The sequence below is a fragment of the Phodopus roborovskii genome, unplaced genomic scaffold (genome assembly GCF_943737965.1).
Source record: "Phodopus roborovskii unplaced genomic scaffold, PHOROB, whole genome shotgun sequence".
NCBI lineage: Eukaryota > Metazoa > Chordata > Mammalia > Rodentia > Cricetidae > Phodopus > Phodopus roborovskii.
The window spans coordinates 20,557,454-20,582,019 of NW_026126514.1; the positions used below are offsets into that span (position 1 = coordinate 20,557,454).

Consider the following 24,566-nt stretch of genomic DNA (forward strand, 5'->3'; position numbering starts at 1 on the left):
CTGGCATTTGCTCTGAAGACTAGGCTGGCCTCAAACAGGCAAAGATCCACCTGCCTCTGTCTCCCAAGTGCTGGAACATAATTTTGCTGGGTGGTGGTGGCACATGCCTTTAACCCCAACTCAAGAAGCAGAGGCAGATGGATCTCTAAGTTTGGGTCTACAGAGTTCCAGGACAGCCAGGGCTACAGAGAAAAATTCTGTCTTTCAAGACAGACATAATTTTTTGAGTCCCGTACTTCACTTTAAATCAAGACTATTTTCTTTTAATGTGATAACCAGGGAAAGAGGTAAGACTTTAAAGGAGGAAGAGGATATTTTAGGATTTATGCACTTACTGCAAGGGAGTGTTGGTGTTACAGCTCTGGAGGCTGCAGCTGCAATAGGTCAGCTCTGAACACTGGATAAGGTACCCTGACGGGATTTACCCAGGGAGATTTCTGCTCAGGGATCAGTTAGTTTAGTTGGTCAAGGCAGAGCTGACTCCTGCCCTTTTTAGCTGTCTTTGCTCTAGTTTCAGGGCTATGGCATATTTCTTTCACTGACTCTGGATGTAGAGCCAAAGTGTATTTATTTCTTTGGCTCTGGTTTCAGAATCTCAGGGTGTTTTTCTTTGTTTCTTTGTTTCTGGGTTCAGTGTTTCTTTCACTGGCTCAGGTTTCAGATCAAGGGTGTGTTACTTTCACTGGCTCTGAGTTCAGGTTCAGTGTGTTCAGGGATTGGTTGGTTTCCCGCAGAGCAATTGGTTGGTTTCATGTTTCAGTTGGTCAGGGAAAGAGTTGGCTCTGGTTTCAGGTCCAAACTGTGTTTCTTTGCTTATTTTTTTCTTTTTCTTTTTCTTTTTTCTCTTTTTGCTTTTGCTTTTGTTTTTGCTTTTGCTTTTTTGCTCTAATTTTGGGGCCAGGTCATATTTCTTTCATCGGCTCTGGTTCCAGGGCCAAGGTGGGTTCCTTTGGCTGGCCCTTTTACCCTATACTTACTATTATATAAAGAGCAAATTTAATGAGTAGGAAACTTCTAATTTTTGTAGTAACACTAAAATGTAGACAGAATGATGGTGTTTAGATTAGTTCTAGAAGGAAAAAGTGGGAACTATTTTAAAGCAAACAGTTTACAAAACTGCTTGATACTCCTTGTGTTTGTCTTTTCCAAATCTGGTTTCTATAGATCAAAGCTTTCTCTTTACCAAATGAGTGGACAGGTAGAAATGCACAGATGTGTGATGGAGCAAATGCATGATGGAGCCTTTGAAAGATGATGTCATGAAGGTGAACTTTGGTCTGATAGAACTGGTACCTTTGAAAGATACATGGGAGGGCTTGATCTCGCCATCACCTGAGAGACAGCGGTAGCCATCAATAAGCCAGGAAAGGAGCCCTCACCACACTACCTCTCTGGCACGCTGATTTTGACTTCCAACTCTGAAAGTACAGGAAAGCACAACTCTGTTGTTTAGGTTGCCCAGTCTATGATATTTTGTTGTAGCAGCCCAAATCGACAAAGGAAGTGGAGGGTTGGTATAACAAATACCTAAACAGAAAACGGAGGTTACATAAGTGGGCAGATTTGGGGTGTACAGTCTAGAAATTGAGACATAAAGGGATTGTAGGTGGAAATGGGGTACATATTCTTGGAAACCAGAAGAAAAGTAACCTTTTTTTTAAATATGTAAATTGGCAAAGAACTTGGCCAATTGCCCATGTTTCGTGGAAGGTAGAACTTGTGACATAATGGGATATTTGAGAAAGGAAATTTTTAAACATACATGAAAAGAAATATTATTCATCCTGACTGCATACTTTAGAATGCAGAAGGAGAGAGGTGAAGAAAACGTTAATCAGGAAAAAAGAACCAGAACTTGAAATTTGGAAACTTCTTGATCTACTTTATAACAAATTCTGAGAGAAGGTTAGCAGGAGGCCGCAGCGCCTCTCGGTCAAGTCAGTAAGTACTGATTGCATCCCCAGAAGCAGCTGCTTTGAATTAAAGCGATGGAAACATGGTGATGAACTGAAAGAAAGCTCCTGAACGTAGATTGTGCAGCATAGATTGACAGAGTTATTCAACTGTGAATGTGCAGTGTTGGAGTGCAGGGGAAAATGATGGCCAGAGTGACTCCAACATCCCCAGGACCACTGTTTTGGTTTCAGGCCAAATAGCCTCTGTCTCTAGCCAGGCAGGTAGGGTGGGTCCCTAGAGCAAAGAGAATGGTCTATGCATGGATCTATGCAAGCTACAGCCACTCACTCCAGGGTGTGAGTGAGAAGGCAAAGTACAGAACCAGAGAGGATTCCTCCCAAGCTAAAAGGTGACGCCATTTGTCTCGCTGTGTTAGAACTTCCTTGGGCCCAGTTGTCTATTCCTTTTCCTTTTCACCATTTGGCATTGAGTGTTTGTCCTAGCCTGCATCACCACCCAATGTGAAAAGCATTCGACTTAATTCTTCAGAATCACAGTTGGAATAGAATGGATGGATTGTACCTTGAGTGTCACCATTTGCTAATGTAGGTGGTACATAGACAAGGTTAGGCATCTAGGGCAGTTTTAGAATTAAGGCTAGAAAAAGTTAAGACTTTGGCGACCATTGGTACAAAAATGTATTTGTGTCTATGAGAAGTGTGAGGTCTCAAAGAAACTCAGGACAAATGGCTAGCTGAGGTGGCAGTTTCACAAATCAGCATGTGCAAGCTGCCAGGCTCTCAGCATCACAGGTACCTGTTACAGAGTCATCCTGGCTGGCATATCCCAGTTCCCTATCCTAAACCTCTCCAGCCCCTGAGCTTCAGTTCTCTTCCCTGCATAACTCAGCCATTTTGGCTATGTGCCTATTGGTTCTTTTCACCTCTTGGCTCCTGGTTCCTCTTGTGGCCTCCTCTCCTCTTCTCTCTCACTCTCTCATTCTCCCACACCCCCGTCCTCTCATGGCCCAGTTTCATCTAGACTATTCCAGATACCTCTGGCTGTTTATTTCCTCATATCTACAATAAACCTTCTCCTTATCCTTGGAGCAGTCATGTCCTCAATGTTTCATCCAAAAAGGATCTATGTTGTGGACTGGTCAGGTGCGAAATGTAGACTGAGTTGTGTGTTGCACAACCCTAAATGTAATGCAATTAGGAGTAAGGCCTTTGAGGGTGACCATCAGAACATGCAACCTGGTCTGATGGAGTGAGCCCCCTCAGAAGAAGGGGCAAGGCAGAGCTGCTTCATCTGTAGTGTGTGGAAGAGTTCCCGATGTCATTTTCACTGTGCCTTCCAGCACCCTCTGCTTTCTCAGCTTTTAGAATATAAATCTCTATTATTTTAAGCCACACACACTATTGTATTGTACGATGAGGAACTGAATTAAGTTGACATTTGAAAATACAAGAACAATTTGTGTGCTGAAATTGACCTCCGATGTCCTTAACTGTTGGTCTACATTTATAGATCAGAGAACAGTTTGAGACTTGTGCAGTTCTTCATCCAACTTAAGGAAGCACAAGTGGGACCTTTAGTTGGTTTCTAGCACCATAAAGCTTGGTTTTTAAAAGTTAGCTATAAAATGGAATGCATGTGTACAACCTTTTTTTAAAAATCCAAGTTTATAAGACTCAGAATTTTAGAATGTATTTTTGTTATTTTGTTTTTCATTTTTGAAACAGTCTCTCAAAGTAATTCTGGTTACCCTGGAACTTGCTATGTAGACCAGGCTGGCCTCAAACTCCCAGAAATATTCTTGCCTCTGCCTCTGGTGAACCAGTCTGCCTCCATCTTAGGCTCAAAAGCCATCTTATAGTAAAGACAAACTGGGCTCACTCCTGTCTGTGAGTAAATCTGTTTCTTAAGGACTGTGCTGTGCTTCACTTGTAACCTTAAATACAAATAGTTTTGTAGTGCCTGTTCTAGGAAATGGCAACCTTATAAACCTTATGAAGTAAAGGTTTTTATGACTTATGTTTATGTTCTGCTTCTGTGACCCCACTTATGTGCCTGCCAAATGCTCCTTTGGGAAACTCCCTACTCCTGAGCTATAAAAACCTTATCTTCCCCCCAACACAGTGCTGATCTCTTGAACCCTGCCATAGGGAGCAACAGCCTGTGTACATGAATAAAGCCTTTTTTTAATGAATTGGGCCATATTTGGATCAGTGGCCTTTCTCCTTGCATCTATGGAATTAACACCTCCTGAGTCAGAATACAAATGTGTGAATTCCTATCCCATTATTTAATTTCAGAAGTCAGAAACTAATGCCTACTGTATTCTAGCATTTTAAAGAGTCCTAAGTTTTTTTTTATTGTATTTTCTTTAAAACAGCATAATTTATCTATAAATAGAAGTATATAACATTTCTTACTAAATTCTTGTTGGATTTAATGTACTGTTTTAAATGTTTAAAGGTTTCATAATTACAAGGCTTTTTTTTTTTTTTTTAAGTCTGTGACTAAAACATGAGACAAAGAAAATCTCACATTTCTTTTTTGGTTTTTTTGTTTTGTTTGTTTTGTTTTTTTAATAAAAATGACAGTTTTAATGCCGGACAGTTAACTTTTCATTTCATTTTTAGAAAATATCTTAGAGATAACAAAGACACCAAGTCTTTGATTGGTAGGTATGACACAGCTAACCTGTGTACAAAGTGTGTATACCAAAGTGCATGAAGAGATGCAGCCCATAACTTTTTCTCTCCCCCACTCTGTGGAGTACAGTTGTGTTATGATAAGGGCAAATGGCTTTCTATGGATTTTATATTATGAAAAGCAAGTGCTTAAGCTCAGAGACGAGATTTACCTGCAGAAATGATATACATTTATACCCTCTTAGCCACTGTATGGGCGAGGTTCATTTCTTGGCATGTAGATCTTCAGATATATAAAATTTGAAAATTTTTTTATAGTTTTTAATTTTCAAATCTTTTTTTAACACCTGATTTTTTTAATCCTAAGAAATTTTTTGTTATATTATCAGAAATATTAAATATTTTCTCATATAAAGTAATTTGCTACAGTAATCATCTTTTGAAGGTCAAATTATAGATGAAGCAAAGTAACCAGTATTTGGCTAATTTAATTATATGTTTATACTTATGTAATGTCCTCATATTTGTCTTAATATCTGATAAATACTGTTGCTAAGATGTTGCTTATTAAGAAGAAAAAGATCTCAAAATAGAGCTTTTATTTTGTAAAACACTTCCTGAACTGGGTTGTTCTCGTGAAGTTCCCCTCTTGAGGATATTTTGGAGAGGAAGGTTGTCCTTTACCACCCGGAGGTTGCTATGTGTTGCTTAGTTCTTTTTGTTGATTGGACCTTTCTCCTCAGAATGGAGTTATTTATTTCAGATTCCACCACTAGGAAGAGTGACCTTTAATTTAGCGCCACATATTAACCCTGTGCTCATTTGTTCCCTGCTTACAATTTGAAAGAGCATACAGTGTGAAGCTATGTGGTGACTAGCATAGGCCAGGCATGCCCATGTGCAAATACATGTAGAACACTGTTACAGCCATAGATGCAGACTGTGAACTCTTAAAGCTGAAGTATGGCCAACCGTTGTCCTCGATTCTCAACAGCTCAGCTGTCGAGTGCGATTCTGCTGTAAGTCTGGGTCTTGGTTTTTCTCTTGAAAGTCTCTGGTATCCCATTAGTACTGCCACCCATGTCAGCCCCATGACATAGTGTTTGATTAAGTTCATTATGAAAAATTAACAATAGGTTGAGAATGTTTTCGAATGTATCGAATTTTTACTAAACCCTTCGAATCTGTTTTGTTTTACTGAGTATCAGTTTCCCCGTTTGAAGAGGGCCTGTCCTGTCTTATACAAATATGTCTTAAACAACATTGCTGGTCTAAAATAGAAGAGTACTATTAATGATATTAAGTCCCCAGTGACCTGTCATAACCTAAGCTGCACACTGCTGTCATCTATAGTGACTTCAGATTCTGAGACCTATGAGAAGGACAGTGACAGAGAGAAGAAAGGAGCTGCTGAAAAGTGCATGTTGCTACAGCTTTGGCTTTCCAAAGTTACTTGCAGTCATAAAGTCCAAAGAATCATTGGTAGGACTGCAGCCATTGTAGATTTAGAGGGAGAATGTAATGTGTTCTGGCCTCATTTATTCAGTATTACAGATGGCTACATTGGTTTCTTTCTTTGCATACTTGAATCCACATATCTGTAAAGTTTGTGCACAGCTGAGGTACTTACTGGTTTAGGGGCAGTAGTCGCAACATACACAGATATCTGGGAGTAGGGCCTTTCCTGTAAGCTTGGGTTTGTGTGTGTGTGTGTGTGATATGTGCTATTTTGTGGGTCCATTTAGTCCTTGGTGTGATTGAAGTATTTTCTCTTTCGTACAGGTTTATTGTCAGTGCGCCAGCTCTGGAGCAGATGAATCAGGTTTTGCACATCTTGTTTGTGTTGCTGCCTCTCCTGTGGGCACTGGGGACTCTGCCCCCACCTGACGCGCTCTTCTTTTGGGCCGTGGAGCAGGTTTTAGAGTTTGGTCTGGGAGGCTCACCCATGTCAACTCACCTAAGGTAAGTTGTTTTCTTTTGAGTTTTGAAGTGTGGTGGAACTTGTGTTTGTACTTTTTCATTACTTATTTATTGTGGTGGTGGGACACTTGCAGGAGTCAGTTTTCCCCTTCCGCCATACGGGCTGCACAGATGGACTCGGGTCAGTGGCAACGAGTGCCTTTACCCACTGAGCCAGCCTGCTCTTCTGATTAACTTCTTACAGAACAGATTTCCTTTCGAGTAAATCGTTTTGTCTTCTTTCCCCTACAGGTTATTGGTAATGTTCATCATTTCTGCCGGAACACCTGTCGTCTCTTACTTCATCCCCAGCACCGTTGGTGTGGTTCTTTTCATGACTGGACTTGGCTTCTTACTGAGTCTTAACCTAAGTGACATGAGCTTGGCCTTCAGGCACAGAGTGGGAAGCAGCCGTGAGGCTTTCCCAGGCAGCTTTGGACATGGGTTCAGGAGGAGGGACTGCCTTCTGTGCACAGCTATGCTGGGCGTGGCTCTCCTGGAGGCCGGCCTGCTGCATCACTACTCCAGCTTCTCACAGGTTTCTGGAAGCAGCTCTCAGTCCGCCCTGGGCTATGTTCTGATTACTTTACTTTCAGTACTGTGGATACTGAGGGAAACTCAGAGCATCTACATCTTTGGAATTTTCCGAAACCCTTTCTATCCAAAGGATGTACAAGCTGTGTCTGTATTCTTTGAAAAGCAAAACAAGCTCTTGAAGATTGGAGTAGTCAGATGGATCTTGCTAACTATAGGTAGGGGGTTACCATCTACTGGCACTTTCAAATGGCAGTCAGGAAAGAATCCTCATTTGTGTAGTACACCTAATGCTCTTTATGTTTGATTTTTGTTTTTGTTGTTGCTCACTAGTTTTTCAGTTAATTGCTTAAATGTGCTCCTGAAAGCTATTTAGCAAGAGAAACTGTGGTAGGAGAGGTTCCCGTAATCAAACTCACCTGCACGTTGTCTATCTCGCTTTAGTGTCGCCCTTGGCTATGGTGGGCTTCCTTGCACTGGATAGCTCCTTACACCGGCTACACTCTGTGTCTGTCTCCATCGGATTCACCAGGGCCTTCAGAACGGTAATCCCAGAATGCATTGCGTGACACTTCCTGGGGCTGTGTAATCATGATTTTTATTTAACAGTTTGTTTAGACTATCGAATTCAGCCTTATAGAAGTGGATAATTTATGTACTGTAGGTGTGGCAGAGCACAGAAAATGCTTTACTAGAGACGGTAATTGTATCAGCAGTGCATGTGGTATCCGACACAGATTGCTGGTGGACCAGGAACCTTGACACGGGAACCAGACTGTTACTGGTAAGTATATTTCTATAGCTCCGTGGAGAGATTTTTTTTTTCTTTTTATGCACAATAAAACTCATCATTGTCGTATCTTCAGAGTAGTATAGCCATCATTCTAATCTAATCTTTTCAACATTCCAAATGTATTCATTTACGGCCATTCTCCATCCCTCCCTATCATCTGTATCTATTCCAGACCCAGCCACCACAGACCTCCTTTTCTCTGTGTAGATTTGCATCTTCTGGTTGAATTACCTGAGTGGTGTCATAGAATGTGTGGTCTTTGCACCTGTATATTGCTCTCAAGGTTCATTTCTATAGCATTTACCAGTACTTCTTTGTGTCAAGTGAATTCCAGTGTGGCCATTTACTACATTTGGTTCGTACATACATCAGATGATGGGCACTTAGGTTTCTGCTTTTCACTGTTGGCAGGAATATTACTGTGAGCATTTGTGTACATATTTTTATATAGACATGCTTTTTTATTTCCCATGGAGGTAGGTAGGTGGATAGATGGATGAACGGACAAATGGACGGATGGCTACGTAGTAATCTGGTCATCTACGTTTCACACTTCAGGCTACTGGCACATTGCTTTCCAGCCTGAATATACCATTTTGGAAACACACTGTTAGCAGTATATGAGTTTTTCTCAGCTGTCCCACATTCTCTTCAATGCTTGTTACCTGATATTTTTATTATGACTGTACTCATGGTGTAAAATGCCGTCTTGCTTCGATTTTTATTTATTTTTTATTTTTATTTTTTCTGTTGTTTTGTTTCATGTTGAGAAGCAGGAAAATGTTCACTTGGAGAGAAAAGACAGGCGTTTCATGAGGGAAGTGTTCAACCTCCATTAACATGGCAGTCTTTTATCACTAAACATTCTGCATAGATGTGCTCCATCTTATAATGAGTTTATCAATTATTTTTTTCTGTGTTTCTTAACACAGTACAGTATGTTGAGTTTTAACTATTAAACCAGCTTTATTTTCCTAAATGGCCTACTTGGTCATTCAGTCCAAGAATTTTCATATGTTGTGGTATTGAGTTGGCTAATATCTATTATTTGTATTGTCAAAACGTGTGTCTAACCTATGTGTATATGTGTATTTGTAGCTACCTCTCCTTGTGATGGTGTCTAGGTTTACATATCAAGACCACATAAAATGAATTTAAAAGTATTCCATATACTTAGGTTCTCTGGAAGAGCTGGTTAAAAAGATTGGTATTGAATATTCCCAATGTTTTATAATAACCAGTAAATATTAATATTTAAGTGTTTTATAGTTTATAGTATTCCATAATATTAAAGGTATCCAAATGTTAGCTGTTGTATGTGCATAGCTTTGGAAGCCATTATTTTCAGTTGTGTGCCCACTGGCAAGCCCATTAGGCTCCAGGAACAGTTCCAAACTCAGCACCACACAGATGTCCCAGATTAAACTCAAGGAACAAAACCAAAAGTCATAAATGTGAGCAAAAGATTTGTAGGGAAGAATGGGGGCCAATGGGATTGTGGGAGTATAAGCAGAATGCATTGTATACATGTTTGAAATTGTCAAGAAAAATTAATTAATTGAAAAAAGTAGCAGTAACACAAAATACTACTTAGCTGTGTATATAATATTGAGTCATAAATTTTAATCATTGCACCACATTTTAGAAATGAAATATCTCTAACTAGCAAACCTATACTTTGAATATAAAAATACTAATTTAATTTTAGTGAATTCAATGTAGTCTAAATCTGTCCTTTGTTATCAATCTAGTCTTTTTTTCTTCAGTTAGCTTCAATAAGTTTATTTTTGAAGAGTTTATCTTAGCCACCTAATTTAATAGTTTGTGATTAATTGTTTGCCAATAAGATTTAAGTGGTATTGTGTAACTTAGTTGTTTTCTGTTTGGGGCTTTTTGTTGATGTTGTTGTTGTTGTTGTTGTTGTTGTTTGTTTTTTGTTTGTTTTCTTGGTTTTGTTGTTTTGTTGTTGTCCTTAGAAAGACTAAACTTGGCCTACTTGGTGGAGTGATAAGTTTGCATGAAAGATCCCACAGAACCTGCCAGTGCCAGCAGGGGTCCATATTCCTAACCTCTCAGGAGATGAAGGCCAAGAAGATTAGGAATTCAAGGGCATCTTCAACTACATAGCAAGTTTAAGTCCAGCCTGGGCTACATACGATCCTGCCTCAAAAAAAGAAAGAAAGTAAAAAAAGATGAAATTTATTGTGAGGGTTTTAATGAAAATGGCCCCTGGAGAGGCACTGTTAGGAGGTGTGGTCTTGTTGGAGTAGATGTGTCACTGGGAGTGGGCTTTGAGGTCTCAGATGTTCAAGTCAGGCCCAGTGTCTCACTCTCTTCCTGCTGCCTGCCAATCTGGATGTAGAACTCTTGGCTCCTTCTCCAGCACCATGTCTGCCTGCATGCTGCCATGCTTCTCGCCATGATGATAATGGACTAAACCTCTGAACCTGTAAGCCAGCCCCAATTAAATGTGAGATATATATATATGTATGTATGTATGTATCCATGGTCATGGTATCTCCTCACAGCAATAGAAACCCCAAGATACTTATAATTTTGAGGAATTGCATGCTAGGGCTGTTCCCTCAAAATACCGAGATAGTAATATAATTACTATGTTTTTCCCTTATGTGATTTTTGAAAGTCCATAAGGCACTTGCTAAGATAAACAATCATTTTTGTGTATCCACAGATTGGTATCATGAGAGACCGTTTGCTTCAGTTCATCACTAAATTACAGTTTGCTATGACTGTACTTTTGGCATCATGGACAGAAAAAAAACAGCATAGAAAAACAACAACAACTTTGTGTGTACTAAACACTGTATTCGCTCCCTTTGTATTGGTTATTATTGTGTTTTCAGCACTACTATCGTCTCCTTTACTGCCCCTCTTCACCCTTCCTGTTTTCTTGGTGGGGTTTCCTCGTCCAGTCCAGAGCTGGCCAGAAGCAGTGGGCACCTCAGCTTGTGTGTGCACAGACACAGTGTTCTACCACCAGATGATCCCCAGGTTGACTACAGCTCTGCAGACTGCAATGGCAGCTGGAAGTTTAGGTGAGTGGTGAGCTATACTCAAAACGTTCTTACTGATCTAGCTGAGATACCAAAAAATAAAACATAAAATAAAATAAAAACCTTTTGATCCAACCATAGAACAAGTTCCAGTACTTTGATGTATAGGCAGAGACTAAATATGAAATAGAATTGTATCTATGCTGCTTATATATAAATAAAGTTATAAAATAAAAAATACTTAGGGAAAATTTCATAGGGTTTGTTGCTGGAGTTTCTTGTCCAACCTGATCCCACTCCTTCAGCCCCAAATGAGCACACAGAGACGCTATATTAATTATTAAACTGTTGGCCAATGGCTAGGGCTCCTTACTGGCTAGGTCTCTCTTAATTATTAACCCATTTCTATTAATCTAAGTATTTCCACGTGGTCTTATCTTTCTGGAGAAGGGTCCAGACCTCTTACTCCTTCCTTGGCTACACGGTATCTCTGCCCACCTTTCCCAGAATTCTCATCTCCTAGTCCCACCTATCTTCCTGCCTCTATTGGTCAAACAGCATTTCCATTCATCAACCAATAAGAGAAGGACATCCCCTGTCAGGGGTGATTGACAGCTTAAAAAGGAAAACATTTGCTTAAATAAACACAGATGACAGGCGCACCATTGAAGCCTACAAACACCTTTCTGTTCATAATTTCCATGAACTTATAATGAATTTCTGCCAAATGGATACAGTGAGTTCCATCCATAAGGAGGAAAGCCAGCTGCTTGTGTGGGTCACCCTGCTTAGTATATCCCAGTAGGAGACCTGTAAAGGGTGTACTGTTTGCACAAATGGTGAGCGACAGATCCTCACCAAGTGCCCACTCAGGAATCCCTTGCTATGCTGTAGGTTCTTCTTACTGTTCTTGACCTAATGATGGACAAAGTTGTTGAAATGGGGTCCTAGCTATTTCATTTTAAATATTCGTAGGACAAAAGAAAACAAGTTCAGAGTTAATTTCTTAACTTTGTCCCCTCCCTTTTCTAATTTCATTTAGGTCTCCTCCTACCCGGTTCTCATTTCTTGGGCCGTTTTGAGGATCGTCTAATATGGATAATGGTCCTAGAACATGGCTATCCTTACTGCTGCATTAATGTTAAGGTCAGTAACACTTGAATCTTCCCCAGTGGTTTTTATAGAGCGTATGTACACTTCTACCTGTTATGTACACATGAATTACTTAGCTTGAAAGAAGCACATCATAGTTGATGGAAAGACCTGATGATTTTTAGAGGTATATTTTCAATAAGGTCATATAGCTGACTGGCGCTGATTGCATACTAGAACATGGTAACAAAGCTGACATTCTTTTCTAATCTTTTTAAATTTTTATGTTTATTATTTTATTATGCTTATGGGTGTTTTGCCTCCATGTGTGGCCACACACATGCCTGATGCTTATGGAGGTCAGAAGACAGCATCAGAATTGGAGTTATAGATGGTTAAGAGCCATCTTAATGTGGGTTCTGGGATTTGAACCTGCGTCCTCTGGAAATACAGCAAGTGCTCTTAACTGCTATGTACCTCTCCAGCCGCCACATCTCCTGGTGTTTTTCTTGTCATCCATGTCTAGTTGAGCACCTCAAAAATGTGAATCAGTAATTTCCTAAATCCCCATGTATCATATAAACACCTTCCCACCCCAGTACCCTACATGCTGCCCTAGTCTTCCTTCTTTTTCCTTCTTTTAAGGGCCTGATTAGAATTGTTAACTCTAAATCTCCAGTTTCATTCTTCCCATCTGTCCTCACCTCCCTCGAGTCTTTGCCTCTGTCACCAAGCCTGCACTTGTCAAGGCCCTCAGTGGCTTTTCACCTTGCTAACTCCTGTGTTTGTCCTCAGCCCTGCCCCACTCAGCCAGCCAGCAACAGTGGACTTGATACTCTTGTTCAGAGTCCCAGAGCCCAGCAGTCCTCTGAGCCCCCTGTCCTTCTGGTGTCCAGATCAAAAGTACTGCATACCTGTGTGCTTCCCACATTCAGTCTGCAGGGACTCTATCTGTCTCCATCAGTTTTCACCACCCTGGTAATCTTCATCCCTTACCCGCCCCCACATGATTTTAGTAGCCTCTTAATCTATTATCAACCAAAATGGTCTTGAAAATGAGGTCAGGTCACTTCTCTATCGGAAACCCTTTAGTGTAGTGGTTCTCAACCTGCTGTGACCCCCTTTGGGGGTTGCATAGCAGATATCCCTCGAGGCAGATATTTACATTCCCATTCATAACTGTAGCAAAATTACAGTTATGAAGCAGCAACATAGTTTCCTGGTTGGGGGTCAGCACAGCATGAGGAACTGTATTAAAGGGTCTCAGCATCAGGAAGGTTGAGGACCACTGCTATAGTGGATCTCTTTCATTCAAAGCCAAGGCTCTAGTCAGGCTTTTATTACTTCTTTGACCGAATGTGCTACTTTAACATCTATTCTGGTCTACTGGCTGTTTCTTCTCCCTTCAGATAATCAACCATGTGGCCAAATCCCTTACCATCTTCAAGTCTGTACCCCAGTGTTTTCTCCTAGGTGTTAAAGTCATTGTGTTTAAAACAACAGCCTCTCCCATCCCAGAAGTTCCAGCCCTTGCTCTGTCAGCACTTACACCTTCGAAAAACTAAATAAATGATTGCTTTTTGTTGATTGTCAGTGTCCTTCACTAATGTAATGGCACAGGGACACAGATCTCATGCTTTTATCCAAGAATGTGAGCTAAGGCTCTGGAATAGTTCCTAACACAAAGCAGACCTGTAATAAATAGTCCTGAGTCTATAGTGAGTGGCTACATTCCTTCTCTTAACAGATACTGAATAGAAGTGCTAGTGACCCAAAGTCTGTCCCCGTACAACAGTGCTTCTCAAAATTCAGTCCCCAGTCTAATTGCATTAACTGCAAATGGAAATGCCTGAGTTCCACCCTGGACCTCCCAAATCATTGCTGTACTTTAAAGTGCCCTCACGCCATTCCATCCCACCTAAAGTTGCTCTGTCTCCTGTACAAACCTGAGAAGGAAAGAAGATACATGTAGACTATCATGAGTGTTTTTGCTTTGTTTTATTTCACTTTTAAATCATATGGCTTACTATAAATCCTTTTAATGGTCTCTCATGATTTTCACACTATTTATAGGTACCCATTTGTGGGTTTTTTTTTGGTTTTGTTTTGTTTTGTTTTTTCTTTTTTTTTTTTTTTTTATCAAGCTACTTAGGATTTACCATTTACCACTTAGTAATATTTGTAATACTTGGAAGTTTACAAAACTTAATCTTCATAAACCTATTTACTAGAGTTATTTTTTTATTCTTTGGTAACTTGATACATGCAGACAATATATTTAGATCATATTTATGCCCATTCCATCTTCCAACTCCTTGCAGACACTCCTCCATCTAGGTCCCCAGCCAACATGGTGTTTGAGTTTTGTTTTGTTTTTATAAATCACTGAGTCTCGTTAGTGCTATTAGTGTGTTGAATGTGCGTGGGTGTGGGGCCACCTGATGGAGCATTGATAACCTATGTGGGCCACACACACACACCCTGAAGAAAACTGACTCTCCCTCCTCTGGCGGTCATCAATTGCCAAAAGTTCCTCAGCTAGGGATGGGGCATCCTGAGCCCTTCCCCCCTCTGTCCACACTCTCCACGTTAACTGCTTGATGGCTTGCAGACAGCCACAGCCTCAGTGGAGTTGTGAGAGCAGCAACTTTGTCATGTATAGAAGACACTGCTTAGCAGCTGTCCTTCCCAGCCTCGGGCTCCTAAAATCTTCCTGCTCTGCCTTGCTGATTTTCTGAAGCTATGGGGAGAGCTGGCTGTGATGTAGATCCCTCTGAGGGTTGAGCACCCCACCCTCACTTACCTTCTAGATTTGATGTTTTCCTCTGAAACAATAGGGACCTCAGAGAAGACAGGGGATCTCTTGAGGTTTATGTAGCACATGGTGTGGTGTGGTGGCTTAAAAATGGGTTAAAAAGGTACTGGTGGCTTTGGAATATCCGTAAATAAGTTAACAACTCTTGTGCATATCATCTGTTTGTAGGTACTGGTTCAGACACTGGGAATGAGCAGAGACAGCTGCTCAGTGAAATTTATGCTGCAGTTGTGTTGAGACAGACAGTAATCAAATAAATGTAACTAAAAATTAAAATAAGAATATGATTTATAAATTATGGCACTTCCATGCATTAGAATAATTATCTTAGTCGCATAAAGAAAAGCAAAAAAGAATACAGAACTATTAAAACATCCTTTACAGTATGATTTTACTCCCCACCACCAATAAGTAAGTCTGACTTAGACATTTTTAATGTGTGAGTCAGCCTTGACAACAGATAGTCTTATAAAAGTGTAGCCATACTCAGTAACCAACTTCTTGTGGAATTTTCTCTAATTTCTTTTAAAATAGTAGTATCCTTACTTTTAATCTCTTTACCCAACATCAAATGTGTTAGATGATAAAATGTTTAAGTGGTAGCTGCTCTTAGAGTTCGCTTTTTCTTTTTCCCTTTCTGTGTGATGAGACTCCATTGCACTCATGAGACTGGATTCTGTCCCCTGGGTAAGAGGCAGTCATGAACCCAAGTGCTTCTCTTTCCTCTTTAGGGGTTAGAATTGCAGGAAACGTCCTGCCACACTGCTGAAGCCCAGAGAGTAGACGAAGTGTTTGGAAGTGCTTTTCAGCAGGAACATCCACAAATGTGCTCCCTTAATGAGCATGTGGGGAATGTCTTGACACCGTGTGCTGTTTTGCCTGTGAAACTCTACTCTGATGCCAGGAGTGTCCTGTCTGGCATAATTGATTCTCATGAAAACTTGAAGGAATTTAAGGATGACCTTGTTAAAGTGCTTGTGTGGGTGCTTATTCAGTACTGCTCTAGAAGGCCCAGCCCACAGAAGAATATTCACAAAGCTGAAAAGAACAGAGAGGCCTCACCAGTGGCCCAGCCTGCCTTGAACACTTCACTGCACCCCAAATCCCTGGAGGACTCCGAGAGTTTAAATTCAGACACTTTCCATGACTGGTCTGATGGTAGTATTTTTGATGATGAACCAGCTATCAAAAATAGAAAAGAAAAACTTCAGTTCAAAGATCTCCCAGGTACAAACTTGCCTATTCCAGGGTCAGTCGACACTCAGAGTACAGACAATCATTCTACAAACACAGGTCCCAAAAATGATCTTTACAGGATGGTTTTGTTGGGTTTCCCTGCTGTTGACAGGGGCCAGCGAGAAGACGTGGCGTACATCCCTCTCATGGAGTTCACTTGTTCACAGTCGCACTTGCTGAGTTTACCTGAAGAATGGAGGTCTAACTGTACACCCCATTCCAGAATAACGGAGGCAAGCCCCTTGTTTCCAGAAGACTGGTATCAGTTTGTTTTAAGGCAGTTGGAATGTTTTCACTCAGAAGGAAAGTCAAGTATCCTGGAAGAAATTGCAAAGGATAAAGCTCTAAAAGCTTTATATGTCCATACAGTAATGGCGTGCTATATTGGCTTATTTGGAACAGACAACATGGTGCCTAGTCCTGGTCAGATAGTAAGAGTCTACAATGGTGGCTTACCATGCTCTGGCACCTTGGATTGGCTCTCAGAAAAACCAGAACTGTTCCAACTAGTTCAGAAAGCATTCAGGTAACTCATTTTAATTATACACAAATGGTTCTTTTCATCAATCACCAGAAGATTCTTTCATTTATAAATTTTATTGCTTTCATAAAAATAAAATACTTGGTCTATAGTGTGATTGAACTGGAAACAGTTTAATTTCTACTTTATTTTATTTTATTTGTGTAGAGAGTTTTTGTTATTGTTTGTTTGTTTATTTACTTATTTATTTGAGGCAGGTTTTTTCCACGTAGCCCTAGGTATCCCAGAAGTTACTTTGTAGACCAGGCTGGCCTTGAACTCACAGAGATCCACCTGCCTCTGCCTCCCAAATGCTGGGATTAAAAGGAGTGTGCCCCCACTACCTGGCTGTATAGAAGTTTTTTAGTTTTTTTTTTTTTTTTTTAATGTGACTCATTGGATTTCTTAATTTTAGCTGCTTTCATCTCTCCCTCACTTTATATGTTTAGAGTTTTTGGGGTTTTTGTTTTGTTTTGTTTTAATTGGTTGTTTGTTTCTCTTGATGTTGAGGATGGAACCTGAATATCCTGCCTCCACTTCCAGAATGCTGGTGTTAAAGGCATGAGACACCACCACCTAGTTTACATGGTGCTGGGATCAAACCCAGGGCTTAGTTGTCCATGCTAGGCAAGCACACAGCATCTGAACTACATCTCCAGCCCCATTTCCCTCCATTTTTATCTGAAATGGATTATTTCATTTTAGGGGAGGCTGGCCTGGAAACTCATTGTGGGTATTTCTTATATACCAGTACAGTTGGCTTGACATGGGATGCTTCCCATAGTCAACAACTGCCTTCCATCTTTGAAGTTTATTATAAAATATTCTGAAATTGTTTGGGTTCCCATTTTTAGGTATACACTGAAACTAATGGTTGATAAAGCAAGTTTGGGCCCAATAGAAGACTTTGAAGAACTGACCAACTGCCTCAGAGAATACGAGAGGAGCTGGTACATTGGTTTAGTGTCTGAAGACCAGTGGAAGGAAGCAATTCTAGAAGAAAAGCCATGCTTGTTTTCCCTGGGGTATGAGTCTAGTATGGTAAGGCACTTTCACGAATAAACCTTAAAGATTGGAAAATGTAGAGTATCTGAACTGATAAATGGTGTGATATTCTAGCTATTGATAATGTGTCTATGACAATTGCAAGGCATTTATAAATATGGCTGTGTGGTCAGGTAATGTCATCTAGAATAGCTGACTCATTCCCTTTTGCCAGCCGAATAGGGGACAAATAAAAATGTTGTGTAATTACAACAGCTGATCTATGAGATAGCCAGTGTATGTAATCTGCTCTAGAATAGTTGATACTTTGTGGTGTTTTTTTATGCCCAGTTCAAGTGTAAGAATTACTACTTTAGTGCTAACTCCAAGAAGAGAAATTAATTTGTAGGTGACAAATTGCTTCTTTTGCAAGCATATGTACTTCCAGTCTCCATCTTTGCATGGCCCTCTCTTCTGTATCCTGGGGTGCTCCCCTACTTCTTTCTTTCATGAGGGTATTGGACATTGGCTTAGGATCCATGTGAATCCAGGATGATCATATCTCAACATCCTTAGTTACATTTTCAAAGTACCCATTCCAGTCAAGGTCATACTCACAAGTACTATGGGTTAGGACTGACATTCATCTTATTTGAAGATGCTGTTCTGATGGGAGATGTCATTTTGTATATGTTTCTCATACTGGTTAATAATAAAGTACTGTTGGCCAATAGGAAAGGAAGATAGGAGGGACTAGGAGACAAAGAGGAAATAGGAAGTAGTAAGGAGGAGTCAAGATGGAGAGTCTGGAGAAAGCAGTATGCCGCCGGCTCCCCGGTAAGAAAAATACATAGATCAGTAGAAATGGGTTAATAATTAAAGGCAGAGCTAGCCGATAAGAAACAAGTAACCGGGCCAACAGTATTGTATCAAATACAGAGTCTCTGTGTATTATTTGGGGCTGGCGGCGTGGCTGCTGGTCAAGACCAGCTGCGGTGGGCGGAAAAAACCGTACTCGTTACAAATGGCGCCCAACGTGGTTAATCCAGCGAAGACCTCAGCTAACACCATATTAAATAACTCACCTCATTGCATAAAAGAACTAAATGTTACAGCTAAAACCATGGAAATTTTGGGAGAAAATGTGAGCATAATCTCCATAACCTCATGACATAACAGAAGCATGAGAAACATGAAAACAAACGGATGAAGAGCAAGTGAAACCACATTGATGTGCTTCATTTAAAATGTCTAAAGGCTGGAGCCAAAACTCAACAGTTAAGAGCACTGCCTGCTTTTCCAGAGGCCCAGGGTTCAATTCCAGCAGCCACTTGGTACCTCTCAACCATCTAGAACTCCCAGAGACCCAACACCCTTCCCTGCCTTCTCAGGCACTGTATGCATATAGTATACACATATACATCCAAGCAAAACATTAAAAATGAATAACATATACATCCAAGCAAAACATTAAAAATGAATATGAAAAGAATGTAAATAAAACTTTGCAGCTAGGGATGCAGCCCAGTTGCTAAAAGCTTTTATAGGGTGCTTGAAGCTCTAGGTTTAACTGCCAGCACCACAGAAAATCAGGCACAGTAACATAGTACTGTAACTGCAGCACCCGGGAGGTAGAGGCAAGAGGATCAGGAGTTCAAGGTTACCCATGGCTATACCACATATACTCATTCATCCTGACTATGTGGGGCGGGGCCTGGGTCAAAAAAGAGAAAAAGTAAATAAATAGCTTAACCAGGAGTGAGGGAGTGACTTATTGGTAGAATGTTTGCTTCATATACATAAGACCTTAGGTTGAAGCCAACTAACCAAAAATAAAGTTCTTTGAAATATCACACGTCCGTAACCCTAACAGAAGGATCAAGAGTTCAGAGTCATTCTTGGTTACAGAGGACTTTATAGTGAGTTTACATCTGTGGCCACATAAGATCCTGTCTCAACAACAAAACAAGGACTCACTGGTTTAGAGCCCTATTGTTTTTGCAGAGAACCCGGGTTCAATTCCCAGCACTGACATGGTGGCTCTCAGGCATTTGTAACTCTAGTTCCAGGGGATGAGATCCCTCTTCTGACCGCCTTGTGCACATGCAGGTGAAAGACTTAGACGTGTAAAATAAAGTAAATCTTTAAAAAGTTGAAAAAGAACCAAAATAATAGAGCAAAAACAGATTTATCACAAGGAGGAGATAGAAGGGTTTGCACACATTCTAATCCCCAGGAGGATCAAGACTTCGTGGTCATCCTCTGCTACACAGAATACAGAGTCTGAGTCTAACCTGGGCTACATGAGGCCTTGCCTCAAAGCAAATCAGTATTGGAAATATAGACTTTGTGTTTGAAAAGATATTGTCAGAGAGTGAAAACACAACCCAGAATAGGAAAAATAACCACATTATTTCATAAAAGGTTTGTTACTATAATACGTAAAGAACTTAGACGCTCATAAAAACATAGCCTGACTGAAGATGGACAAAAGCGAAAGACACACAGTAACCAATAAACACTCTCTCTCTCTCTCTCTCTCTCTCTCTCTCTCTCTCTCTCTCTCTCACACACACACACACACACACACACACACACACACACACACAAATGCACTACATCATTCATGTCAGGAACCAACTCAAAACGATAATAAAATTAGGGCTAGGGTATGTGGCTTAGTGGTAAAACTGCTTGCCTCGCATGTAGGTCTCTGGGCTTGGTCTTCATCAGTACCCAAGAGATGGCTAAAATTAAAAGTCAAATAGCATGTGTTGACAAGGATGTGAAGAGATTAGAACCCTTATATACTGACACTGGGAATATTACAGTCACTTTGGAAAATACTCAGGTCATTTGTCCAGTTTGATCTTGAAACTATTACATGATCCTGCAGTTTACATTGTAAGGGAACAAAAGCGTAGGCTGACCCAACCACCTATACGTAGATGTTCATAGTGTTTTCAGTGGCTGAGAGGTAGGCTCGGTTCAGCCTCTCAGTGCAGTGACAGATGATAGATATTTTATGGTACACCTGTAGCCGTGGAAAGGAATGAAGGAAAGAGAGTTCAAGCTCCAAGGTCCATGACCGAGTGCTCAGGCAGAGTCACTGTAGTTGCTTTGGGGAATGGAATGAGGAGCTAGGCAAGTGACAGCTGAGAGCACAGTACCCATTTTTTGAGGCCCCAAGAACTGTTCTCAGACTGTGGCAGTTACTGTGCATTGTGTGAGTGGTCAAGGGCCATTGGGTTATAACTTCACCATTGAAATGAGGGAAGTGTGCAGAACTACATCCCACTACATCTCATTAAAACTTAATGAGAAGGAGGCTTGCTGAACAATTGTCTACTGTGGTGATTAATCTTGATTGTGAACTTAACAGGTGACAGAATCATTGTGTAAACAAACTCGAGGGCATGTTCTTGCTGCCAAGACATCCTCAAACTGAGCCAGAATAAACCCGACCTGTCCTTTTTTTTTTTTGGTTTTTTTGTTTGTTTGTTTGTTTTTGGTTTTGTTTTGTTTTGTTTTGTTTTTTGAAACAAGGTTTCTCTGTAGTTCTTCCTGTCCTGGAACTTACTCTGTAGACCAGACTGGCCTTGAATTCATGAAGATCTGCCTGCCTCTGGCCTTGAGTGCTGAGATTAAAGGCATTAAAGATTTTTTTATTAATGTATTTTATTTATATGAGTGCTTTATTTGCATGTATGCCTGTAGGATAGACGAGGGCATCAGATCCCACTACAATAGTTGTGAGCTGCCATGTGATTGCTGGAAACTGAACACAGGAACTCTGCAAGAGCATCCAAGTGCTAATAGCCGATGAGCCATCTCTCCAGCCCCAACCCTTCCTTTCTTAAGTTGTTCTTATCCAGTATTTTGTCCCATCCATGACAAAACAACAGTCTGTCCACTAACGTTTATGGCTGTGCATTGCCAAGGTCACTGAACAAGTAGCTGAAATTTTGTTGGCATAGTAATTAAGTGAAATCTTTCTTCTCATATTTATTTAGAGAGCTACGAAACAGATGATTCTTGATTCAAAAGCGACTGCAACTGTGTTGCGTCCTAAGAGGCCAGTCTCTATTGTTATGTGGTGGGCAGTTTTGCTTTATGTTCAGTGACACTCTCCCCCCTTTTACACTTCTAGGGCGTTTACACTGCGAGGGTCCTGGTGCTTCAGGAACTCCTGGTACACATCGGGAAGCTGAATGCAGAGGCTGTTCGAGGCCAGTGGGCCAATCTCTCATGGGAACTACTTTATGCCACCAACGACGATGAGGAGCGATACAGTATCCAAGCTCACCCACTCCTTTTGAGGAACCTCACTGTCCAAGCCGCTGACCCACCCTTGGGATATCCAATTTTCTCTTCAAAACCTCTCCCTATACATTTGTGTTAGTCCATTTTTACATCTCACTGCGAGGGCATCAGAGGAGTCACTATTTACAAAGGAAGACTCTAAGTTTTGTAATTTCTCTAGACTTTCTTCTTGCCCCAAGGATGCCCGAGAGAAGAACTAAGATCTGTAAAGCTGCTGCTCCACCATCTAAATGACTCAAACAGCAGCTCCTCTATGCCCAACGTGGGCAGAAGTAGTTGGCCAATATTTGTGCTGTCTGATTTATGATAAGTTTTGGTAGCCAAAGACATCCTTACCAGATTAGATTTTTTTTTTTTTGTTTGTTTCTTTTTTTTTTTTTTCTGCTTTGTTAAATGTCTGAAAAGTAGTTTGTCTTTTTAAAAGTCAACATGTGTATACTTACATATTTAAAAGATATTCATATCAGTGTTTTTAAATAATGATTAATCCTTTTAATGGTTGACATAACATGTATATATATTATATATTTATTTGAAATGTAGTTAATTTTTAGTATTTTCAAATGTCATATAGTTTTAACATTTAACATGGTATAAACAGTCCCATACAATGTATTCATTTTTCATATATTTCAGTTTGAAAACCATAAACACTTGAAATAAAATATGACCAGTAAAATCTTATTCTTTGTGTTGATAGAGGTGCATACATATGTGTTGGTCAACTTTGGACAGTATCTCTCTCAGGGACTTGGGGCTTGCTGAGTTCGCTAGACTAACCAGCCTGTGTCCACCTCCCCAGCAGCAGGATCAGAAGTACATGCCACCATGCCTGGCTTTTTATATGGGTATTAGGTATCAAACTCAGGTTATCATACTTGGGTGGCAAGCACTTTACCAAATGAGATACCATCCCAGCCTCCCTACAATAAAATCTTATCAATCTTTCCAAATATTTTTCATTATATGTAAATAAAACAGTTCTCTTCATTCACCATGGATGTTCTCACAACCAGAGGCCATCCCATAGTTCTGACTCCTTACACAATTCTTGCAACTGATATATCCATTTGGACCAACAGGAAGTAGTCAAAAAAAAAATTCCCAAAAAATGGTTTATGGATGTTTGTTATCATTTGAGAGGCAGGAGTTACAAGTTGTTTATTGGTCATAGTTTTTTTTTTTTTAAAAAAAAAAAAACTAAACAAAAGAGTTAAATTAGGTCTCTTTCTAAAGGAAAAAAGGGGGATGTAAAAATGATGATATAAAAAGGTAGATTATTTGATCTACTTTTAAGCCAAAAAAAAGGCAGCTACTAGTCTTAAATATTTTATATTTGTATAGATTTTTGAATATTGATACAAATTTTAGTTATATGTATATATTATATGTAATATATTTAGTTATTATTTTAGTTATAATGTATATGTTTCTGCTCTTAATATATTATTGTATATTGATACAAATCCAAGGTTATTTGTTGTTAGAACATATTTTACATACGTTTCTATTCTGGTTTAAGGTACTATACCTATGCAGCTCATTTAACAATGTAATGTTAAACTTCTAGAATGTGAAAGTTATTGTTACAAACTAGTTAGAATAATAAGGAAATGCAGGTTAGTAGTTGGTCATCTATGATAATCGAACTTATAGTCATATTAGGTATGTTTTCAAGGTTAAACAGATATCTATAGATAGATAGATAGATAGATAGATAGATAGATAGATAGATAGATAGATGGTCTTCAAATGCTTCAAAGACCTACAGAATATGGCATTTAAGATGTTTGATAACTTAAGGCTTTTCATGACAGTGAGACATGTCTGCTCCTAACAGCACCAATTTACTTCAAAAGAGGATAATGGACATTGAAGAAATTCCATGTTGAGTTTGTTTTCTGTATGGCAAAAACTAGCTATCTGGGCAAAGAAACTGCCCTTGCCTCAGCTGCTGACAGTGTACTGTCCAAACTGGACCTGCAGGATGCAAAAAAAAAAAAAAAAAAAAAAAAAAAGCAAATGCCAAATTTTGCCAAGGCAAGATAGGACATTCCTTCAAAATTGGATGCCCCAACATTACAGAACAACTTTGGGTGACTGTCCAGGCATCCAGATGTCCTTGTCATTAGGTAACATTTCACCCTTCTGGACTCTTTGATGGAGTTAAAGACTAAATAATTAGACTTAAAATTTCCTTAGTTATAATAAAAGGTATATTAGATATAAAACTTTAGACTCACAAATATAAGAGAAATAAAAAAGTATTTTCTCTATATTTGCCAAATACAAATGGGCAGGATATTGTAAATAATTCTTACTTGATAAGTATTTTTGTTAGATACAATTTTACTATGTTAAAGTTATAACCTTCCTTCTTACTCAGACATAAAGGGGGAAATGCTGTGAAATAATTCTGTACACTGTGAAATGTGTTGCTCTCGCTGTTAACAAAAAGCTGATTGTCTAACAGCTAGGCAGGATTTTCTGGGCAGAGAGAATTCTGGGAAGAAGAAAGGTGGAGTCTCAGAAGCCTTGAGCAGATGCAGAGAGAAGCAAGATGAGCATGCAATGCTGAAATAAAGTACTGCCACATGGCAGAGGGTAAATAAGAGATATGGGTTAATTTAAAATGTAAGAGTTAGCTAATAACAAGCCTGAGCTTATTTGGGAGTGGCTGCTAAAACACAGAGAAACTCCACCTATAAACTACAAAGAAGAATCAGTTGGCAAGTCCCCA

General features: G+C 39.8%; 1 protein-coding gene across 1 annotated transcript in view; it reads left to right on the forward strand.

Annotated features, from left to right (window-relative positions):
- Pcnx4 (pecanex 4) overlaps window positions 1–22,494 on the forward strand; it is a 29,571-nt gene extending 7,077 nt beyond the window's left edge. Inside the window, exons 3-11 of the mRNA XM_051195980.1 lie at window positions 6,339–6,518; window positions 6,768–7,267; window positions 7,494–7,594; window positions 7,714–7,833; window positions 10,535–10,898; window positions 11,899–12,002; window positions 15,495–16,525; window positions 17,374–17,560; window positions 21,654–22,494. Of these exons, the coding sequence (XP_051051937.1) occupies window positions 6,339–6,518; window positions 6,768–7,267; window positions 7,494–7,594; window positions 7,714–7,833; window positions 10,535–10,898; window positions 11,899–12,002; window positions 15,495–16,525; window positions 17,374–17,560; window positions 21,654–21,905 (2,839 nt within the window). The 3' untranslated portion in view covers window positions 21,906–22,494. The remainder of the gene's footprint in view (window positions 1–6,338; window positions 6,519–6,767; window positions 7,268–7,493; window positions 7,595–7,713; window positions 7,834–10,534; window positions 10,899–11,898; window positions 12,003–15,494; window positions 16,526–17,373; window positions 17,561–21,653) is intronic.
- The last annotated feature ends 2,072 nt before the right edge of the window (window positions 22,495–24,566 follow it).